The 21,047-nt window shown below is 51.4% G+C and overlaps 2 protein-coding genes across 6 annotated transcripts in view; both read right to left on the bottom strand.

Moving 5' to 3' along the window:
* Window positions 1-2,848: 2,848 nt before the first annotated feature.
* LOC143820050 (C-type lectin domain family 10 member A-like) lies at window positions 2,849-9,637 on the bottom strand. 2 transcript variants are annotated; one of them, XM_077302418.1, is made up of 6 exons: window positions 9,371-9,564; window positions 7,324-7,428; window positions 6,602-6,688; window positions 6,064-6,227; window positions 4,047-4,150; window positions 2,849-3,065 (listed from the first exon to the last, which is right to left on the bottom strand). In XM_077302418.1, the coding sequence occupies exons 1-6, from the start codon at window positions 9,453-9,455 to the stop codon at window positions 2,867-2,869; spliced, it is 744 nt and encodes a 247-aa protein (XP_077158533.1). In that variant the 5' UTR covers window positions 9,456-9,564; the 3' UTR covers window positions 2,849-2,866. The 2 variants fall into 2 exon arrangements, with proteins under 2 accessions (XP_077158533.1, XP_077158534.1); XM_077302419.1 differs by lacking the exon at window positions 7,324-7,428 and having other exon boundaries at window positions 9,371-9,637.
* A 4,332-nt stretch (window positions 9,638-13,969) lies between these two features.
* LOC143819532 (ladderlectin-like) overlaps window positions 13,970-21,047 on the bottom strand; it is a 41,999-nt gene continuing 34,921 nt past the window's right edge. For all 4 annotated transcript variants that reach the window (XM_077301267.1, XM_077301266.1, XM_077301270.1 and 1 more), the window contains 4 exons: window positions 20,349-20,435; window positions 17,928-18,079; window positions 14,540-14,646; window positions 13,970-14,156 (listed from right to left, as the gene is read on the bottom strand). In XM_077301267.1, the coding sequence (XP_077157382.1) occupies window positions 13,991-14,156; window positions 14,540-14,646; window positions 17,928-18,079; window positions 20,349-20,435 (512 nt within the window). In that variant the 3' untranslated portion in view covers window positions 13,970-13,990. The remainder of the gene's footprint in view (window positions 14,157-14,539; window positions 14,647-17,927; window positions 18,080-20,348; window positions 20,436-21,047) is intronic.

The raw sequence follows: 21,047 nt of genomic DNA, 5'->3' as shown, positions 1-21,047 counted from the left end.
GTGAGCGTCTCTTTGTGGGGTCTGGAAGGAGGGGGGCCTGCAGGGCTGTCAAAGGGGGCTGGGCCCTGCTGGAGACAGACTCAGGCCAGGTTGGGGAATACCTGGGCTTTACTGTTGTAACCCACCGCGAGTTTGTTCTCCCAGTAGTGGCTGGTAAGAAGTCCAATTATTCAATCAATTAATCATCTGTTGTCTGCCCATCTTCTGCGTATGTTGTGCAAGGTGGAAGATGCCCGGGCATGTTCTCCCAAACGAAGCACACAAACCAACACCATCCACATTCAAAATGGCTCTACTTTGGCACACACTAACAAGTTGAAAGTTGGACAATGCAAAACTTGGACAAGAGAAGAATTGATTCATCTGGACTCAGATGTGGGAGGAAGATTCTGGGGATTCCATGGACAGCAAAAGTCACAAAACAATCCTTCAGCGCACAAAGCCTGATATATCCGGCTCACTTACTTCGGCCCTATCGTGAGATCCAACTCAATGGAGAAAGCAATTGTGCCAGGATTGGTCCGTTGAAAAAAGAAACCAGACCAACGAAGGGCACGGAGGTTGGACGCGACTGAGGTGTCCCCTGGCCAGAACATCGCACAGCTGAGGGAGACGGCGCAGGATCAGAGACCATGGCAGCGACTGGGCCACAGGATTGCCAAGAGTTGGGTATGACTGAATGGTTGACAACGCTAAACCAAAAAAGGAACAAAACCCAACCTTAACAGGTAGGAACTCAAAAGTTGAGCTGAACAATAAAAATAATGTAAAACTTGTTAATTATTTATTATAGTGCACAGTTAAAAACAGAATAAAAACTTCTTAAAAAACTATACCGAACTAACAGCACATAGAACCCTTTTGGCGTTTTGACCCTTCCGGGTCTTCCTCAGTGGTCAAAATTATAATAATACGCTATATAGCACTCTCTATAATGTGTAGCTGAATGGCTGGGGACTGTAACTTATGGCTCCAACCAAAAGCTAGCTTTCTCTGACGCACATGAGAATACACTCTGAGGACAGAACTTGATGATAGCGAAGAGGGGTGACTTTAGGGACATAACATAGGAATTGGTCTCCAAAAAGGATATAATTTATACATATTGGTTGGAGCCGTAAATTACAGTCCCCACTCAACCATTCAGCTACACATTATAGAGAGTGCTATATAGCGTATTATTATAATTTTGACCCCTGAGGAAGACCCGGAAGGGTCGAAACGCGTTTGGTCCTATGTGTTGTTAGTTCGGTATAGTTTTTAAGAAGTTTTTATTCTGTTTTTAACTGTGCACTATAATAAATAATTAACAAGTTTTACATTATATTTATTGTTCAGCTCAACTTTTAGTTCCTTCCTGAATGGTTGACAACAACAAAAACAACATTTTCTTAGTCTGTGCACTCTCTAATTGTATCCTCAAGTCCCAAAATGTTTTTAAAAGTCAGAAGAATATGCAGGCAAAGTCATTTGGAAGAAAGCCCCAAAGGCACTTTCTCTTCTTGTTCAATTCTGTTCAGGCCTGTGAAGCATGAAGAAACTCCACCCCCCCCCCTTGTGTTGCTTTGAAAACGTCAATGAGAAGTGATGTGCAAAGCACTCCGAGGGTTGTGACACTGTCAAAGGGCAGCCAGTACACCCACCCACAACGTGGCCGTCATATTCACAAATCCTAACAGTTTGCCTGAAGTCTAACATTCCCTCCCTCCCTCCTGTCCAGCTTGCAACTTCTGGCCCTGGGTTCCTTCACTGGGTAGGAAGACATAGTTGCTGAGGATTGTCTGGGAGGAAGGCAAGGGCATTTGGGGGTGGTCTGCCATTGCCTGCCTCCATGTCATGCCCCCTAGTGCTCCTTGGAGGCACTACCACCCCAATCCTTAGAGGTCTCCCATCCAAATGCTAGCCAGGGTCAGACCTGCTGAGCTACTGATGGGATCAGGCTAGGCTGGACTAAACGGAGAGGGAGCTGGCTTTTTGTTAATGTCCTCCCTCTAACACAGCCCACCTCCAGCTAGGGCCTGGAGATTCACCATATCACAACTGATCCCCAACAACAGAGAGCCAGCGAGGTGTAGTGGTTAAGAGCAGTGGCTTCTAATCTGGCGAGCCAGGTTTGATTCCCTGGCCCCGATAGTGCTGCTCTGATCGGGCATTTCTGTCAGGGCTCTCTCAGCCCCACCTCCCTCACAGGGGGTCTGATGTGGAGAGAGGAAAGGGAAGGCGAATGTAAGCCGCTTTGAGACACCTTTGGGTAGAAAAAAGCAGCATATAAGAACCAACTCTTCTTCTTCTTCTTCTTCAGTAATATCAGGGCTCCCTCAGCCTCCCCTCCCTCACAGGGTGTCTGTTGTGGGGAGAGGAAAGGGAAGGTGAATGGAAGCCGCTTTGAGACTCTTTCGGGTAGAGAAAAGCGGCATATAAGAACCAACTCTTCTTCTTCAGTAGTATCAGGGCTCTCTCAGCCTCACCCACCTCACAGGGTGTCTGTTGAGGGGAGAGGAAAGGGAAGGTGAATGGAAGCCACTTTGAGACTCCTTCAGGCAGTGAAAGGCAGTTATAAAAACCAACTCTTCTTCTTTTCGGTTCCCATGAAGAAAACGAATGCTTTGGAGGGGTGGCTTCTGTAGCATTAGACCTGTCTCCCCTCCCCAAACCCCTCCCTCTTTAAATCTCCAGGTATTTCCCAAACCTGAGTTGGCAACTCTCCCCCTCCCCCCTCCCCCCTTTTCTTGTGTTGAGGGGGGTAAACGACTGGTGTGCTTGTGTGGAAACGGAATCTCTCTGTCCGTTCTCGGCTTGTGTGGACTGCCGTTGGGTTTGACACGAAAATGAACCCCGCACAGGTACGTTTGTCCTGACTTCCCTTTTAGTATCCCTCAGAGGACTGATTCTGCTGACTTTTCTGTTCAGCGTCACCCAGGTCATCCTTGCAAACCCATCTGTAGCGATTCCGGCAATTGTCATTTTTCCAGTTACGGTAAGCTAAGGAAGGTACGATCGTGGCACAGTCTTCGTATGAGCTCCTTAAGAACCTGGTGATGCTGGGCTGGTCTTCGGACCAAAACCTACAAAGAAAGAGTTTCAATGACACAGATCCGAGAGAGGGAGAAATAGAGAGAGAGGACATGAACATATGCTGCAAAAAGAGGTAGGAATGAAAAGGGGGAAGACCCAAGGTGGAAGGATGGAAGACACTACCACCCCCTAGGCGGGAAGCAGATTTTTTCATGCTCATCTATGGTTTTTTTAGTTTCTCAATGTGGAAAAATATAGTATACAAGTCAGAGAAATTAGCCTTGGCTCTCTTCGATGGAATCTGGTTTCTGATGGCTGGGGCTCAGATGACAGACCTTTTTTTCACTTTTTATATTCCTGAAAACACAGCCTCAAAGTAAGACTGTTCCTACTTTCCCTGGGAATGCCATATCATATCATAAGGTGATTTGATCACCATCTTTTGTTTGTCTCCTGTGGCCCTTCCTTGCATACCCAGGGAATTGCTGATCGCCACTGTGGGATCGTAGGTGAATATTTGGTGGAGGGATCACTTGGGCATGGAATTGGGGACACTATGGGTGGGCAGGTAGTTGTGTGTTCCTGCACTCTGCAGGGGGTTGGACTAGATGACCCTGGAGGTCCCTTCCAACTCTATGATTCTATGATTCTATTCTATAAGAAGAGCCCTGCTGGATCAATCAAGTTGCCCACCTCCAGGAAGAGTCAAGAGTTCTCCTGGAATTACAACTGATGTTGCCTCCTGGCACTGGGAATCTCCAAACATGTAGGTTCTCCTTAGTCACCATGGCTAGTAGCTAGTTGGTAGTAGCTCCTCTCTCATGTTCCCCGGGACTGTGTCTCATGAAGGCCATCAGAGAAACCAATTCTGCAGTGCAGCTGGGGAACTTGCCCATCCTTATCCAAATCCCCAAAGGATAGAGACCTTTTCCATCGTACCCCAATAGCTGCAGAAAAATACTGCAGGACTAGATAGGTGGAATCATCATCCTTTCATCCACCACCATCCCCCCCCCCCCCTAGAAACTCACTCTTCCACCAGGCTGGAGCCATCAGCCCATCTCCACTCGCTTTCCTCATTCTCGAACGCAAGGCCGATCCAGGAAGTGCGCTGAAGTTGGGAACTGATGAAATTCTGCAAACGGAGGCACAAGCATAAACGGAAGCCCCAGGCATTGCATCTGTTCAAGCAGGGTCATCATCAGGCAGTGAAGCGATGCATTCCCAAGGCAGCATCTGCGGCTCAGTGGTAGAGCATCTGCTTAGAATGCAGAAGGTCCCAGGTTCAATGTAGGCATGCGCAGAAAAACATTCGCCCTGTTTCTGATTCAGCCAGAAATTATTCAGCCGAATCCAATTTGGATCCCCCTATCTGGATTTCGGCTGCATCAATTCAGCCAAGTCAGAAAAGTTTGGGGGCTTTTGATGTGTGTGCTTCTGTTCCCCCTCTTGAGATTTGGGGGAACAAAAGTGTCTGCCAAACAGTTGATGACAAGGCACCCTGCCTGCTCCCTTTAACCCTCACCCCAGCGAGCAGGGCCCCTGTCATTGTCAGCTGTTCAGTATGCTGGCCGCATTTAAGGGAAGCAGCCAGCTCACCGCCTGCTCCCTTTAAATCCCCACCTGCTCCCTTTAAATCCATCCCCAACTGAGGTGGGGTTATAGGGAGCAGGCAGGGTGCCTGTTTGCAAGCTGCATAAGGAAAGAAGACCCCCAAACAATTGCTGTGTGAAGGCCCTGTAACTGTAACAGTCTGTGGGGCCCAGGAACGGTGGGGCCCGTAGCACATGCTACATGTACTACTATTTATTTATTTATTATTTATTTATTTAGATTTCTATACCACCCATTTGCAGCTCTGGGCGGTTTACACAGAACATTATAACTTACATGGAACATTACATAACATCAAACAACTTTAAAAAACATCAAAAGGTTACAAACCACAAAACTAGGATAAACGCTCGCTGATATTATGCCCCCCTCTGTGTTTTATTTTTATTTATTTATTTATAATTACATTTGTATACCACCGCTCACGAAAGTCTTGCGGCGGTTTACAGATGTCGATAAAAACACAACAGAATCCCCTAACAGTACCCTTAAAATGATAACAGTGTAAACATATAACCATGTAAACAAGATGGCGAAAAATAAAAACAGATCAAGCTTCCCCTCCGTCCAGCAAGTGGGTCAATAACTCCCCCTCCCTCTCTCACTGGAAGAAATGATCCTAGCTAGTCTCAGTTGGAGATCCTCAGATGGTGACACCGGGATGCCGCCCTGGCCTCAAACGTATGCCGGGCGGAAGAGCTCCGTCTTGCAGGCCTTGCGGAAAGCTCCGACAGGGCCCTCAGCTCTTCCGGGAGCTCATTCCACCAGGTTGGGGCCCGGGCCGAAAAAGCCCTGCCTGGGTTGAAGCCAGGTGGATATCCCGGGGTCCAGGGACCACCAGTAAATTCATACCCGCAGAGCGAGGAGCCCTATGGGGGGGGGCACAGACAGTCCCGCAGATCGATAGGACCCAGGCCACCTGTGACATTAGCTCCTAGGTGGACTAAAAATGGAATCTTTCTTGTTCCACAGCTGCATCAGTTGAGATGTAAATAAGCACACCCCCTAAGAAAACGAGTTGGGAAATACTCGGTGCTCTGGCAAAGCAATCCTAGATGGAGTTTTTCTGGTCTGAGCCCACCGTTTTCAGCATAACACTAGAGCCAACCCAACAAAAGCCGTGCCTTCAAGCCCCAGTCCCTGCGGACAATAATGGAGCTGGCTGTCATAGGCAAGGAAGCCACTGTGACATGCCTTTCAAGCAGGGGTAATCAAACTGCGGCCCTCCAGATGTCCATGGACTACAATTCCCAGGAGCCCCTGCCAGCGAACGCCGTCTTATCGAAATTCCCAGCTGGATTATTGTTAGGAAAGCAATGTGTTCAGGCTGGAAGAAGACAGCATGGAGCACACAACATGTGAACATGTGGGGAGGAGGGGGGAGATTGATAAAAAATATCCAAGGGGGGGGGGGGAGAGAGAACAAGCCTCCACCTGCTCTTCATCGTTGAGGATGGAGGCCAGGTGGGCGCCTCTGGAAGTGCAGAATTCCTCCGCATCGTACCAGTTTTTTTCTTCGTTGGAAAAATAATACCGACTGTTTTGATGGGACTTCCAGGGATCAGAAGAACTTCTGAAGGACTTAAAGAAGAAGGATGCTAAGGGAAGACACAGAAAGAAATCTGTCAGCAATTACGTACTCAGCGGGGCGTATCGGGTGGCCTGGTAGAAGATCATCCCTGAGGGCTGGGTAGCCACAACTGATGAAGGGATGAAATGAGGGGACTGAGGACCACCCCTCCAAGCCTTTCTCTGCTGGGAGAAAGGGCCTCAGAAGGCCAAGAGTGCAGAGAGAGGGAGAGATGTGGGGAACGGCTTCAAAACCGTCTTCTGCAGGGATCTCCAAGGATGGGGAGGGAGGGAGTCCTCACAGGCTGTTTTTGGCTGGCTTGGCCACAGTCCCCCACCATATGCCCCTATCAATGCTTGGAGTTTCCCGTGGATATTCCCACCATGCTAAGGAGATACTTACCGTAGTGTACTTTCGTATCATCATATTGCTTATAGGACTTTTTTATTTTGGTTGGCAGCTGACGTACTTCACCAGCGACGTCCGTGGCTGGAATCAGACAGAGGGACTTTTACAAACATGCTGGATGCCGCCCAGAGGGCAGAAGCTACCCAACTACATGCGGCTGCTTCCCTGCAGGGGCTTGGGGCAGTGGGCAACATGTTAAAAGCTCACAATTGATCACTTCCCATGGAGCCGTTTCAAGTGGCCATTCTAATTGCCCCCCTGTTCTTCCCCATCGCCTCGTTCCTTTCCTTAGTGTTGTTAGATCAATTGTGCCGGTGCCTTCTGGGGGGTTGTGCTCAGAGAGGGAGAGGGAGAGGGAGAGGGAGACTCGGCCCTTGATTTAGTCATGTGCTCTGGCCTCAACTGTACGGCTGGCAGGAGAGTGCCATGTTGCAAGGCCAGCGGAGCTCCGACAGGTCCACCAAGGCCCAGGTCTTTGCTGGCAGCCTAATTGCACCAGGCTGGGGCCAAGGCTGAAAAGGCCCTGCTCCTGGTTTTGGGCCAGGCACTGGGAGCATATTGGCCCTTGATGCTCTGAGTGTCTGGGGAGAGGCGGTCCCTCAGACATGCAGGGCCCAGACCACGTGTGGCCTTGAAGCTCTGGCCGTCTCCTGGCCCCTCTGCAAAAATGAAGTTCTGTCCCCCAACCAGCTGCCCAGCCCGGCCCCTAGGCTTACGCTTTTTGAACAGGTACTCTGGGTCAGCCACTGCAATTGCCAAAGAGCCCCGCAGCTGTTTCATTGGGTAGACGAGGGGCCGCTCCCGTACCCTCAGCCGCCAAACTAAAGTGACGGAGACAGGTGTTAACCCTTCAGCCACAGGCTTCTGCCAAAACCTCCCACCCATTCCGTGTCCCTCTCCCCGTGCCGGACATCCACCAGGGTGACCAAGGCCGTGCCAGTCCCGTAGCCAGAAACCAGACAGAAGAGGATCCGGGCAATCTACTCCATCCAGGAACCCCTGGTCCATCGAGGGAGCATCATGTGCCGCTCTGGTGCATCTGCACTGGCTCCCAGTCTGCCTCCAGGAGCTGTTTAACCCTTCAAGCTCTGCGTGGCCCGGGGCCAGCACCCCCAAAGGGCCTTCTGCAGCTTCACAAAGCCAAGCTAAGGTCCTCTTGGGAGATGCTTCAGAATGCTCCAAGAATAAGTGGGTGGCAACGTGGGAAAGGGCCTTCCCCGTTGTGGCCCCCACCTCTGGAATTCAGGGATATTCCTCTCTCTCTCTCTCTCTCTCTCTCTCTCTCTCTCTCTCTCTCTCTCTCTCTCTCTCTCTGTCTCTCTCTGTCTCTCTCTCTCTCTGTCTCTCTCTCTGTCTCTCTTCCTTTCTTCTCTCTCTCTCTCTCTCTCTCTTTCTTTCTCTCTTCCTTTCTTCTCTCTCTCCCTGTCTCTCTCTCTGTCTCTGCCTCTGTCTCTGTCTCTGTCTCTCTCTCACTCTCTCTCTTTCTCTCTCTCTCTCTCTCTCTTTCTTTCTCTCTTCCTTTCTTCTCTCTCTCCCTGTCTCTGTCTCTGTCTCTGTCTCTGTCTCTGTCTCTGTCTCTCTCTCTTTCTTCTCTCTCTCTCTCTCTCTCTTTCTCTCTTCCTTTCTTCTCTCTCTCCCTGTCTCTCTCTCTGTCTCTGTCTGTCTCTCTCTCTCTGTCTTCCCTTTATGGGGGGCATTTTTCTGTTTTGTTTCATCTGGTTGTTCCCTTCTTCCCACCCAATGTTTTATTTACTACCTTAAATACTTTTACTATAAATTTTGGTTTGGGCTTTGTTGTTTTTACTAACAGTTGAATTATATGCTTTAATACTGCTTTATCTTATCTGTTAGTGACATTGGTGGTCCTCAGCAGCATGCAAGGGTTGTAAATAAATGCATTTAAAGAGACTGGGAATAGCGTAACTCAGGATTACAAACTGGACAATACATGATTGTGTTTGTAAAGAGCCATCAAGTCACTGTGAAATGATGGCAAACCCAGCTAGGACTCTCCAGGCAAGGGAGAAGCCGAGGGGGTCAGAATCCTAGTTGGAAGGGCCCTCCAGGGTCATCTAGTCCAACCCCCTGCAGAATACAGGAACTCACAACTACCTGCCCACCCACAATGATCCCAGTTCCATGCCCAGAATCCCTGGCCAATCTGGCCAGGATGAAATTCGCCTCCTGACCCCAAAGGGATGACTGTCATTTCCCTGGGCATGCAAGAAACGGCCACAGGAGCCAAGCTCAGACACAATCCCTTCTGCCCACCCACCCACCCACACCCTGCCCAAGTCCACAGAATCAGCCTTTCTGTCCAATGGCTCTCCAGTCTCTGCTGTAAAACTTCGAAAGGAGAACCCACCACCTCCCAAGGAAGCCTGTCCCACTGAGGGAGCACTCTGATGGCCAGGTTGGCTTTGACTTGCTCTGCAGAGCCTTCCTTGGTGGTCTCCCATCCAGTTAAGAGTTTCTCTGCAACGCATGTGTTTTGCTCCCACCGGGAGAGCCCCACAGATTCTGCTAACAGTTCTTTCTGGGCTGAACGACCCTATAGAGTAGGAGTAGTCAACCTGTGGTCCTCCAGGTGTCCATGGACTACAATTCCCATGAGCCCATGCCAGCGAATGCTGGCAGGGGCTCATGGGAATTGTAGTCCATGGACATCTGGAGGACCACAGGTTGACTACCCCTGCTCTAGAGCAAGAAGGAACAAGACTAGCTTGAGGAGGAGGGAGAGACAGGAGGTAATGCTGAACTTACTCAGTAGACCCGTTACAACCATTACTGCAAGGCTCACAGTTGCTACGATTCCGCAGATGGTTAAAAGGTTGTCTTTTAAGGCCATATCTGCCGGCCCGGTGGTATGAATTTTGCCTCTGGCTTCTCTGGTGCTTTTTCGTGGGTGGCTTGAAAGACAAAGAGGAAAGGATGCTGGTGAAGGTGACCCAGCACAGGAGAGGGGGAAAAAACCACAAGGTCTGTAGTTTTCAGATTTGAGCATCCATGAAACTTGAATCAGCCAAAACACTGATTTGGTGCAATCGAATTTGGTGAGTTTGGAAAAAACTGCAACCAATTTGGCTGAATCTGCTGCCAGACAGCTGATCCTGCAGTGGAGAGAACTCTAGCCAGGGATGAGCTGTTTGGTGGTTTAGGAGGCATTTAAAAGGACCTAAGGTAAAGGTAAAGGTATCCCCTGTGCAAGCACAGAGTCATGTCTGACCCTTGGGGTGACGCCCTCCAGCGTTTTCATGGCAGACTCAATACGGGGTGGTTTGCCAGGGCCTTCCCCAGTCATTACCATTTACCTCCCAGCAAGCAAGCTGGGGACTCATTTTACCGACCTCAGAAGGATGGAAGGCGGAGTCAACCCTGAGCCGGCTGCTGGGATTAAAAGGACCTAAGTCCCCTTAAATGCCTCCAGCCTGCCCTACCCACACAGCCCAGGCGGTGCAGGAAGGGCAGGCATGCAGGAGGGTCAGGGATGCCCACCCTGCCCAATCCCAGGCTGCAGCTGGTTCCACAGGGATCATGGAAGGTGGGGCTGGGGCTGACAGATCAGCTCTGTGCCCACGCTGCCCAATCCCAGTCAGGGCCCAGGAGGCAGGGAGTGGGGACGGCAGGATCAGATGTCAGGGGCTGTCAAGCCAAAGCTCTACCACTGGGTCACATCGCCTGCTCCTTATGTGTACATGTTTTTTCTTTTCTTTTTGGATGGTAGACTCAACTGGACAGGGTTCCCTTTGGAGGGGGGGGGGGGAGCCAGGAAAGCCAGCTTTCTGGCACGTTCTTGGCCTCTGCAAGAAGAGTCCCGCTGTCTGCCCAGGCCCCTTCTGCTAACTCACTGCCAGACCTCGCAGGGAGCCGGGGGGTCCAAGGGCTCTGTTTGTGCCAGGTGGGCGTGGACAAGAAAAGTCCCCCTTGCAACCTTGCAAGGCACCTGGGGCGGGGCAGGGGGACACTGAGAGGAGCTGGTGCTTGGCTGGCCTCCCCCTCAGTTTCTCCCGTCTCCACGGGGTGGGTGGAGATCCCCCCCTGCATCCAAGTAATGGAGAACAGTTCACCGGCAGGAAGTGGCAGCTGTGGAAGGAAGACCCCTTGGCTTCCTGGCCCGCTGAAGCCCTCCCTTCCCCCAGCCCCGCCCTGCTCAGGTGCCACGCCCTGAACCCCCAGGTATTCCCCAACCCACAATTGGCACCGGTTCCGCCTGAGTGGAAGTCGCACAATCCCGAGACCGGCAGCCCCTCCCAGGCGAAAGCTTGGCCCCTTCTCTGGAAGATCCCCCGCCATGCCCTGCTCGAGCGGCCCCAGGACAGTGACCGGCTCCTCCCCTCCGGCCGATGCCCAGGGCCTGGAGGGGCCAGGCAAGCCGTGAATCTGGTTGCCCGGCCCGTGCCTGGGGGAGACGCTGAGCACCAACGTGGCAGTGAAGGGCAATGTCCAGCTCCCAAGAAACATCCAGGGTCTACTCAGCCTGCCTCAGCACAGGATGGCCGTCCAGGCGACCACCCCGGATGAGAAGAGGGTCTCCCGCTGTGGCTTCCTCCGCTGCTTCCCTTCCACGCTGCTTCCTCTGCTTGTTGCCAGACCTGCCGTAGCCCCCATCCCTGTCCTGCCCCCCCTCTGTCTCCCCCCAGGGCCCCTGCCCATCCCATTATTGTCCTCTGGGGCCCTGCTGATTGGCTGCTCACCCAGCCCATGGCAAAAGGGGGGCTGAGAGGGGTGGGGGGCTGTGAGGAGGATGTCACAAAGGGGGGCTGTGCCCTGAGCCCCCCCCCCACTTTTCAGCATCCCTGGCCAGACTCTGGGGAGGGGGCTGGGCCATCCCTCCCCTCCCCTTGTTCCCTGCACCCCCTTCCAAGAGAAGCTAAGCAAGAGTCTCACTTCCCCCTCTTTCACAGGCTAATTGACAGGGGTGTGGACAGCTGATCTTTCTGAGGTCCATGCGGCCCCTCCTTGAATGAGCCATGTAGGCTCTCCTTTGACAAACGTACCAAGAATCACCAGAGAGTATGGAACGTAATCCCTGGAACGTGGGTCCTGTCCCACTCCTGTGATCCGTGATGGATGGAGGCTCAGTGGCAGAACCTCTGCTTGGAATGCAAAATGTCTCTGGCATCTCCAAGGAAAGCCCATGATGTGAAAAGGCCCTTTTCTACCGAGACTGCCATGGGAGCAACGGCTGGCATTCTACCACCTTCGCCAAGCCAAACTACTAGCGCCCTACTTGGCCCCGGACCACCTTGCCACGGAGATCCACATGACAGACTCCTCTAGACTGGACTTCTGAAACGTGCTCCACACTGGCTGCCCTTATCCTAGATCCGGAAACTACCACTGGTCCAGAATACAGCAGCCAGGGTCTTCACAGTAACACCTCGGAGGTCCACATGCAGCCCATCCTCCAGCAGCTGCACTGGCTTCTGGTCAAATTCCGGATCCTGTTTTAAGGTTTTGGTTATCCCCTTTAAGGCCATAAGCAGCCTGGGCCCAGCGTACCTGAGGGATCGCCTCTCTGCCTCCTGGTGCTCCCTGGTGCTCCCTGGCCCCTGGGAAGCCCACTTGGCCTGGCCCCCCCCCCCCCCCGGTGGAAGGAGCTCCCAGAGAAGATCAGGGCCCTGGTGGCACTTGAACAGTTCCGCAGGGACTACTTGGTCAAAAAAGGAAACTAGGTTGGTCTGGCAGGACCTGTTGGAGACAAATCCATGCTGACTTCCTTGGATCACCAAATTGTCCTCCAGATGTTTGCAGATCGCTCCCTTTAATATCTGCTCCATTATCTTCCCCACCACAGAGGTCAGACTCACTGGTCTGTAGTTTCCCGGGTCATCCTCCCTCCCTTTTTTGAAGATCGGAATAACGTTTGCTCTCTTCCAGTCCTCCGGGACATCTCCAGTCCTTAAAGAGGGCCCGAAGATGATGGACAAGGGCTGTGCAAGTTCTCTGGAAAGTTCTTTGAGCACTTTCGGGTGCATTTCATCCCGACCAGGGGATTTGAACTCATCCAGTGCAGCTAAATGCCTCTCGACAACCTCTCTATCCATGTTAACCTGCCACCCAGACACTATCCTTTGGCTACAGCCATCTCTAGATGTGCCTAAACACTTTGACCTGTGGGAAAAAACAGATGTAAAATAGGCACTAAGCCTTTCTGCTTTCTCTGCATCCTCCGTTAAGAGTTTGTCCATCCGCACCCGGTGGAAGGAGCTCCCAGAGAAGATCAGGGCCCTGGTGGCACTTGAACAGTTCTGCAGGGCCTGCAAATGGGAGCTCCCCCGCCAGGCATTGGGTTGAGGTCGACCGGAACCACGGCTTCCCACCGGCCCCCCTGAGCCTCCCTCCTTTGACAATCACTGCAGATCTTCCCCTACTCCACTGGACCTTCACTACGAGTTGATTTAATGTTCTCCTCAGTATTCTACCATTCTACATTATTATTAGAAACTGAGTTGCCTGTATCGCTCCTGTTTCACATAAAGATCCGTTTTCTATCCCTGTGGAATACTACTCTGGTGCCCTTTCTCCGAATTCCCCCACCTTCCTCCGAATCACCCTTTGACTCCCTTCCCACACACCTTTGCTGGATTGCTCTCTCCATGGCCTCCTCCCGTCCCTGGCAACCCCCCCTGAAGGACACTCTGAGCCCCTAAAGCCTCATTTCATAGAATCACAGAATCATAGAATCATAGAGCTGGAAGGGGCCATACAGGCCATCTAGTCCAACCCCCTGCTCAACGCAGGATCAGCCCTAAGCATCCTAAAGCACTTAATTTCACTTTCCCCTCCTCCACGCCACGTGGAAGATTTCCCCAGCACCTCATTCCTGTTAGGAGATGCCAGGGAGCAGGACTCCGGGAGAGAATCCCTTCTCCTCAGTCAGGTCCTCTGGAAAACAAGCCTCGCTTCAGAATAGTATCATCTCTATCTACCTTGGCTGCAGAGGAGAGGACGCGCAGTAATGGGTTTAAACTTCAAGTACAACGATATAGGCTAGATATCAGGAAAAGCTTTTCACAGTCAGAGTAGTTCAGCAGTGGAATAGGCTGCCTAAGGAGGTGGTGAGCGCCCCCTCACTGGCAGCCTTCAAGCAAAGGTTGGATACACACTTTTCTTGGATGCTTTAGGATGCTTAGGGCTGATCCTGCGTTGAGCAAGGGGTTGGACTAGATGGCCTCTATGGCCCCTTCCAACTCTATGATTCTGTGATTCTATCTTTTCCAGTGGAAAGCACACTGGATACTCGGAAGTTTTGTGTTCATTCTGTTCTGCCCTCCTTGGCATCTCTGTGCGTCTGTTATTGTAACTTATTTTGCTATATGGGGTCTAATCCATTTTTCTTGCTTGACCAGAGATTGCAAATCACTTTAATTCGGCTTTTATTCAGAGCCATTGTGTATCAGCTTTCAGCATGCAAAAAGACGGATAATTTCCTCCGCACTTCATAGCATTCCAGCAGTTTGGCCGTTCTGCTTCTGGGCATACACGCATCAGAACACAAATATCTCTAGGTTCATCTAGAAACCATGGGTGACCAGGAGACCAGTAGCTGAAAAGGGAAGGCAACAATCATCAGTGATGATGGCATGCATACTTATTTTCCATAGTATAGCCCATGCAGAAAATATGTTGTGTTAAAGAAACCAAAAAATATTCTGACTATTCCCTCTGCTGGTTTTCACTCCCTTGGAATGAAACGCCTCTTAGCCTTAAAAAATTATTTATACCACTCCCTGAGCAGTTTACAGATGGGAACTATTTTTTATATGAAAAAGAAAACCCAGCTTTTCTGAAAATCATATCCTGACCTGCATTTTGGCATTACTGAATACAAATTGGAAGCATTCTCGTAAACAAACAAACACACAGAGAACTCAAACCAAAAGGCATTCCTACAATGCAGGTATGGAGGGATTTTTTCAAGAGACTCACAATTTTTTGGGTGTCCCACCCGTCTTCCATCTCCACACATTGTCTTGTTTTTCAAGTCCAATCCAGCAACCTTTTTGAATCCTATAGACCTGCTGTGCAAGAAAGTTCTGTGGAAACACAATTGTTACTTGTAGGGTGTGGGTCTGCATTCTTCCCAAAGTGGCATTTAAAGGCTGCCCTGAGACTTGTGCAACTCTAATGAAACGGGATTCCTGTACGGACACAGCCCTCTTGCGGGGGCCCTGTGCTCCTCTCATCCTACTCCCTTCCTCCTCTTCCTGGGCAGAGAGGTTGTAAAAAGGAATTCTTCACAGCTGCAGGTGGTCTGAGGTGCAAATGCAGGCAGCTCAGGAAGCTTGAAGGAGTTCCTCTCAGCCCTATTTAAAGTTCTGGCTTAAGGGAGAAACAGACTCCTGTTTCTGAGACCCCGCATTTAGAAAACGATGGAGAATTCGGGGTTGCTCCAGCTGTGAAGACTTCCTTTGGCCCCTGCACACAAGAGCACCCTAGCATAACAAATAAGCTGTATTCATGGCCCTTGCTGACCCAGCTCTGATGTAGCTGGATGGGGAGAGGAGGGGCAGGGAGGGGTATGGCACCGCTCAGCTCCTGTGGCCCTTTCGTAGATGCCCCAGGGGACATCGATCGCCACTTTGGATCCAGAAGGCATTTCCCTCCGGGCCAGATTGGCCCAGGGATCCTGGGTGGGATTTTTTTGCCCTCCTTGGGGTACAGAGCAGGGGTCACGGGGGGTGGGGATGGCAGGAACTATGAATTTCCTGCATTGAGCATGGGGTTGGACTAGATGCCCCTTGGTATCCCTTCCTGCTCTGTGTTTTGAATTACAGCAGGGTACAAGAACTGGCAGAAGATCCTTCTCGGTTGTTATAACTTTTTAAAAAACATATCTTTAACCACTCCTATTAAATAAAAGAGTAAGGCCACCTGGGGAGGAGTTAGGGCAGGCCCTGTCCAGGATAAAAACTCAGAGGGCCCAATCAGGAGCCGCGAAGCGGCTCCTGATTGGGCCCTCCGAGTGTCCATCCAGGGCCAAGCAGCCAATGGGGAGGCGCGCAAAGCGCCTTCCTATTGGCCCCTCACTTGGACAGACCAAAATTCCATTCACCCAGCCCAGTCTGGCTGCCAGTCTGCTCCTGACCACTGCAAGGAGAGGAGGTCAGTAGGGCTGCCAAGGGGGATGAGAACAGAGGCTTGGACAGGATGCGCCAGCCCTTTTTGCCCCAGGCTGTCCTAACTGTCATGTCCAACTGCAAATGGCCTCAGAGCCCTGACAGAGCTGGCAGGAGGCTGCAGAGTGCACTCCCTCCCCCTCCCTTCAGGCCTGCTGTGAAGGAGCCTCTGACAGGCCCTGACTGAGGGGAGGGAGGCCTTTCCAAGAGCAACGCAGGGGAGCCTGAGGGCATTCTTTTTGAGGATGGGGAACTTTCCCCTTCTGCCAAACAGTTGTCTGACAGGGAGGCCACAGAAAAGCCCCTTTTCACTTAAAATACTGCTCTGCCCGAAGGTTAGACACAGCCAAGCCATGTTTCTTTCTTCTTTGCAACTCTCTGCAGATTTGAGGCCACTGCACAGCTTTATTCTGCAGAGGAAATTGGCTCTTTTGTCTCCTGTTTCATCTGCACAACAACCCTGTGCAGTAGGCCTCAAGTCTTTCAATTCAACAACAACCTGTGTGGGAAGCCTTAAATGTTTCTTCTCTACCACAACCCTGTCCAAGGTAGCCCTTTCTGCCTGGGGAGCTGATCTTTATACTCTGCAGGTGAGCTGTAATTCCAGGAGCTCTCCAGGCCACACCTGTAGGTTGGCTACCCCTGCGTTGGAAATATTCCTGGAGGTTTGGAGGTGGGACTTCAAAATCGTACAATGCCTCAGAGTCCAGCCTTCAAATGAGCCGTTTTTGCCTGCAGTTGGTAGGGAGTGGTGCAGGAGTGTCCCTACTGGCCTATGGGTTATGGCCAGCCCTTACCAGCAACTGTTTGTATTCTGGGGCGCAGACAGGCAAACCAACATCAGTCCTGTGAGTCTGGAAAGTGCAGGAATATCTAAATAAATATTTACAGCCTGAAACTAAATAGAGAACAAGTAAATGTCTGGAGACACGTGGTAACTGAAATGACTTATTGGCCTGGCAAATAACCTTGGCCTGGCAAATAAAAAAAACAGTATAAAAAACCTTACTAAGATCAAGACTGCTGTGCACAGAGTCTTCCTCTTAGGGTTGCCAGCTTCCCTGTGAGGCTCGCTACCCCACCTCCCTCATGTGGAGTCTGCTATGGGGAGAGAAAGGGAAGACGATTGGAAAATGCTTTGAGACACATGAGGCCTGCTGGGTCACTGCGGCCCATTCCCAATTCTCTCAGATCTCTCACAACCCCACATACCTCACAGGTTGACTATTGTGGAGAGACGAATGGAAAAGGTGTTTGTAAACCGCTTTGAGACTCCTTTGGGTAGTAAGCAATAGGGTACCAAAATCCGTTCTTCTAAGGAGCAACCATAAAAGAAGCATGTGGGCACATAACATTTTACCAGCAGTGAAAACATGGGAGACAGAAGGAGCAGGGTGGACACCTGTGTACTGTGACTACCCCATGTGTATTAGGGCAGAGGGGCATTTCGGTGAATGTGGCCTAATTCACACAAGAAGGGAAATGACACAGAACTGGGAGGAATTGGTTGCCATGTAATCTTCCCCTAAGAAGAGTCTCCAGTCTGATTTTCCCTTCACATATCTGAAGACATGGCTCTGAAAAGCTCATCTGTAACCACTATGCCACAATTCCCAAAGGTCAGTCCTCTCCCACACTCAACGAACATCCCAAACCACAGGTTCTTGACACCCACCTCTCCACACCCAGGCCCTCATTTGCCACCATGCCACCACAACCTCCCACACAACACACACATGACAACCCCATGCCCTTACAGACTGGACAACTCCTCCCCTTCCTCTTCCCACTGCCAAGCTCTAGCACCCATTGTATTCTTGGAGACAACGGGCTTTGCCCCTAGTCAAGTATAATATCTCCCTTTTTATGATCCGTTAGCATCATTTTGTCACGTGAAGTGTTTTTAAGAAGCCTTTTCCCCCTCCAGGAGTTCTGGATGGGAGTCCTGAGCAGAGTGTCAGGTTCGAATCCCCACTTTGCCATGGAGGCTTGCTGGGCAGTCTTGGGTCTCCCGCATATTCTCAGCCTAACCTACCTCACAGGGCTGTTGGGCGGATAGAGCGGAAAAGGCAAGGATGTTGTGAGTTTTCCTTGTGGGTAACGGTTGTTCATGCAGGCAAAACAGAAGCAGGCCAACCTGGGGGGTATATTTGTGTGTGTGAAATTGGCTTTTTCGTGCATCTTTTTTTCCTTCTCACCTGCTCCGCATCACTGTGAATTTCAACCAGATCAGTTTGTATTTCATTGCAGAGGTGTTTGGCGCTAAATAAAGCCACCTCTCGGGATTGGAAGAAATAAAGGTGTCCTCCGAATGGTATCCAGCCCTCTGCAATCCTAGTCATGATTTCATCTTTCAAGCCAGTCCAGAGGAGAGAAGGGACAGGGGGGAAAGAGAACACGGGAAAGGATTAGTAGAAACCAGCTGGTATGTCTAGGAGAAAACTCTGCACAAGCAGGATAGCTGGCGGCTTCCTTATCGGCCCCCGACCTGGCCACCGTGATCCATGCAGTGTTCACCTCCAGGCTAGACTACTGCAACTCAGTTCAAGAGTGGGATGGGCTGCCTAAGGAGGTGGGGAACTCCCCCTCACTGGCCGTCTTCAAGCAGTGGCTGGACAGATCCTTCTCCTGGATGCTTGAGGCTGATCCTGCACTGAGCAGGGGGTGGGACTAGATGGCCTCTAGGTATTCTTCTCACTCTAGGATTCTAGGAGTCTAGTTCAGCAGTGGAAGGGGCTGCCTAAGGAGGTGGGGAGCTCCCCTCCCTGGCCATCTTCAAGCAGTGGCTGGACAGATCCTTCTCCTGGATGCTTAAGGCTGATCCTGCACTGAGCAGGGGGTGGGACTAGATGGCCTGCATGGCCCCTTCCCACTCTAGGATTCTGTGAGTCTAGTTCAGCAGTGGAAGGGGCTGCCTCAGGAGGTGGGGAGCTCCCCCTCACTGGTCGTCTTCAAGCAGAAGCTGGACAGAGCCTTCTCCTGGATGCTTTTGGCTGATCCTGCATTGACCAGGGGGTGGGATTAGATGGCCATTCAGGATCCCCAGTCCGAAAGATGCCTCACCCTGGCCTGGTGAAATATTCTGCCTAAGGTCATCAGTGCCTTGCGGGAATGTAAAAAGTTCCACAGGGCCTGTGAGACCATGCTGTTGTGCCAGGCCTACAGCTGAGGCCAGGGAAATAACATCTGAGATGCTGGCCTCTCGACCTTAGGATTCGATCCATTCCATGTAATCCAATCCCGCAAATCCTCGCAGCATCAGTTGCCCCCCTCCTCGGCCCCTGCATGGAGCTGACAGACTGCAAGAAAATAAACGGGGCTTTATTAAAGAGAATGGAAATTTAAAAAGGAACGTGACCAGGGTGTCCAATTTCACCATTATTGTTTATCTGTATGCTATATAAAATGCAATGGAGGTTGTGGGAGGAGTTGTTGAATGACTCAGTGGAAGTCTGATTGGCTGTCCGATCCATCCCACGAACAGCCTATCAGGTAGGCTCCCCTGCCACTGGCCACCTCCCCCTCCAACTTCTTCCAGGCAGAAGAAGACCCAGCACTCTACTGGCCCACCTTGGAAAGGGAAGCCAGCCAGAGAGCCGGGTGTCTGCGAGGAAGGCAGAAATTGGACTGCAGGACAGCAGCAAGGAGACTGGTGTGGTCTCTAAGGACCCCACCTCCATGAAATCCTGGGGTTGGGGGCTGGGGGACGGGAGATGGTCATACACCAGCAGGGCAGAAATGGCCCTTGTAGAGCGTAGGGTCACTGGGAGAAGTCTTCATGCGATGCACCCTTGATCAGGGCTGGGACAGCATGGGCTCTGAATTGGGGCTCCAGCAGTGCACGTGTGATGAATTGGGGCCGGGCTGATGCGTGCACATGTTTAATCAGGGCCATGCGTGCACATGTGTGCTGAATCAGGGCTGCATCTGTGCGCTTTCTGAATCGGGCCCTCGTCCCAGCAACAGCCTCCTGAGAGCCCTATGAGATGCAGGGTACCAAGGAGCAGTCTCCCCTTCTGCCCTCCCTTCATCCCCCTCCCTCCCTCCCTGTCTTTTTTTCTCTATTCCTTTCTCCGGTCTGCCTTTCTCCCTTCCCTCCTTCCTCCTCCCTCCCTCCCTTCCCCCTCACTCCAAAATAGACTTTATTGCACAGCCAGTTATTGATTCTTTTTTTCTGGCTCCCCTGGAGGTTGGCAACCCATCTGGCTGCACAAAGAGCTCTAAATCCAGCTCTTGAGATTAGAGTCCAGCACCCTTTAACCATTTTCCTTATAGGAAAGGGAAGGCGATTTGCAGCCGCTTTGACTCCTTCGGGTAGAGAAAAGCGGCATCGAAGAACCAACTCTTCTTCTTCTTCGTCTTGTTCTTCTTCTTCTTCTTCAGAGGAGGAGGAGGAGGTGGGATCTCAGGCTGGGTTTCCATAGTATTGCTCACCTTCAGGTAGGAGGCCCAGAATTACCACTGGTCTCCAGGGACCAGTTCCCTGGGAGAAAATGGCTAGATTGGATGGCCCCTTTTATACCCAAAAGTCCCCTCCCCCCAAGGCTACAACCAAGAGCTTCCCAAGGCAGACCTTTGAACCCTCGTTTCTTGCCTGCAGATTTTTCTGGGTCACTTACTGATCGACTTTCGCAGTTCGTTGTTTTTATCGTATAGATCCTTCAGCCTTCTCCATTCATCATTAATCGCTCTAAGCGTTTGACTTGCTAAAAGGGATACAACAGCCCCAGTCAGGGGGGTCACATGCAGACCAGAAAAGTTCCCAGCTTCCCAACTGGGACAAATGACCAGGGGAGGGGCTGGGGAGCCAACATGCGAAGATGCAGGGGCCGGGTGGCAGTGCTGTTCCCTTTCCTAGGCATGCTCATTTGGGCCCATTCGTTTAATCCAGGCCTGAGTGGCCAGGCTACGACCAGCATGAGGGAGGTGGCTCTGTGGGACTGTGGCCCAGTGGGAGAGCATCTCCTTGTCATGCAAAAGGTCCCGGGTTCAATCCCTGGCAACTCCCGTTCAAAAGACCAGTCGGGAGGAGGTGTGAAAAGCCCCTGCTTGAGACGATGGAAACTCAGCCAGAATCAGTAGACCGGATTGACTTCGAAGGACCGAGAGCCTCACTCAGCCCAAGGCAGCTCCAAGCACAGTGGCCAGTCGGGATTGGCCAGGGCAGAGCAAAGGACCTCAGCTGCTAAAAGAAACCTTGAATCTGGGGGAAAGCCCATGGAAGTAGGTTGGTCCTGGACTGAGAGTGGTTCTGCCTTCATCACAGGTGGGACTAGTTGGCAGGATGGCCCCTTCCACTCTGGGATTCTATGAGTCTA

This window comes from Paroedura picta, chromosome 10 (genome assembly GCF_049243985.1).
Source record: "Paroedura picta isolate Pp20150507F chromosome 10, Ppicta_v3.0, whole genome shotgun sequence".
NCBI lineage: Eukaryota > Metazoa > Chordata > Lepidosauria > Squamata > Gekkonidae > Paroedura > Paroedura picta.
Note: the sequence above shows the minus strand (reverse complement) of the source record. Positions and strands in the feature narration are given on the sequence as shown.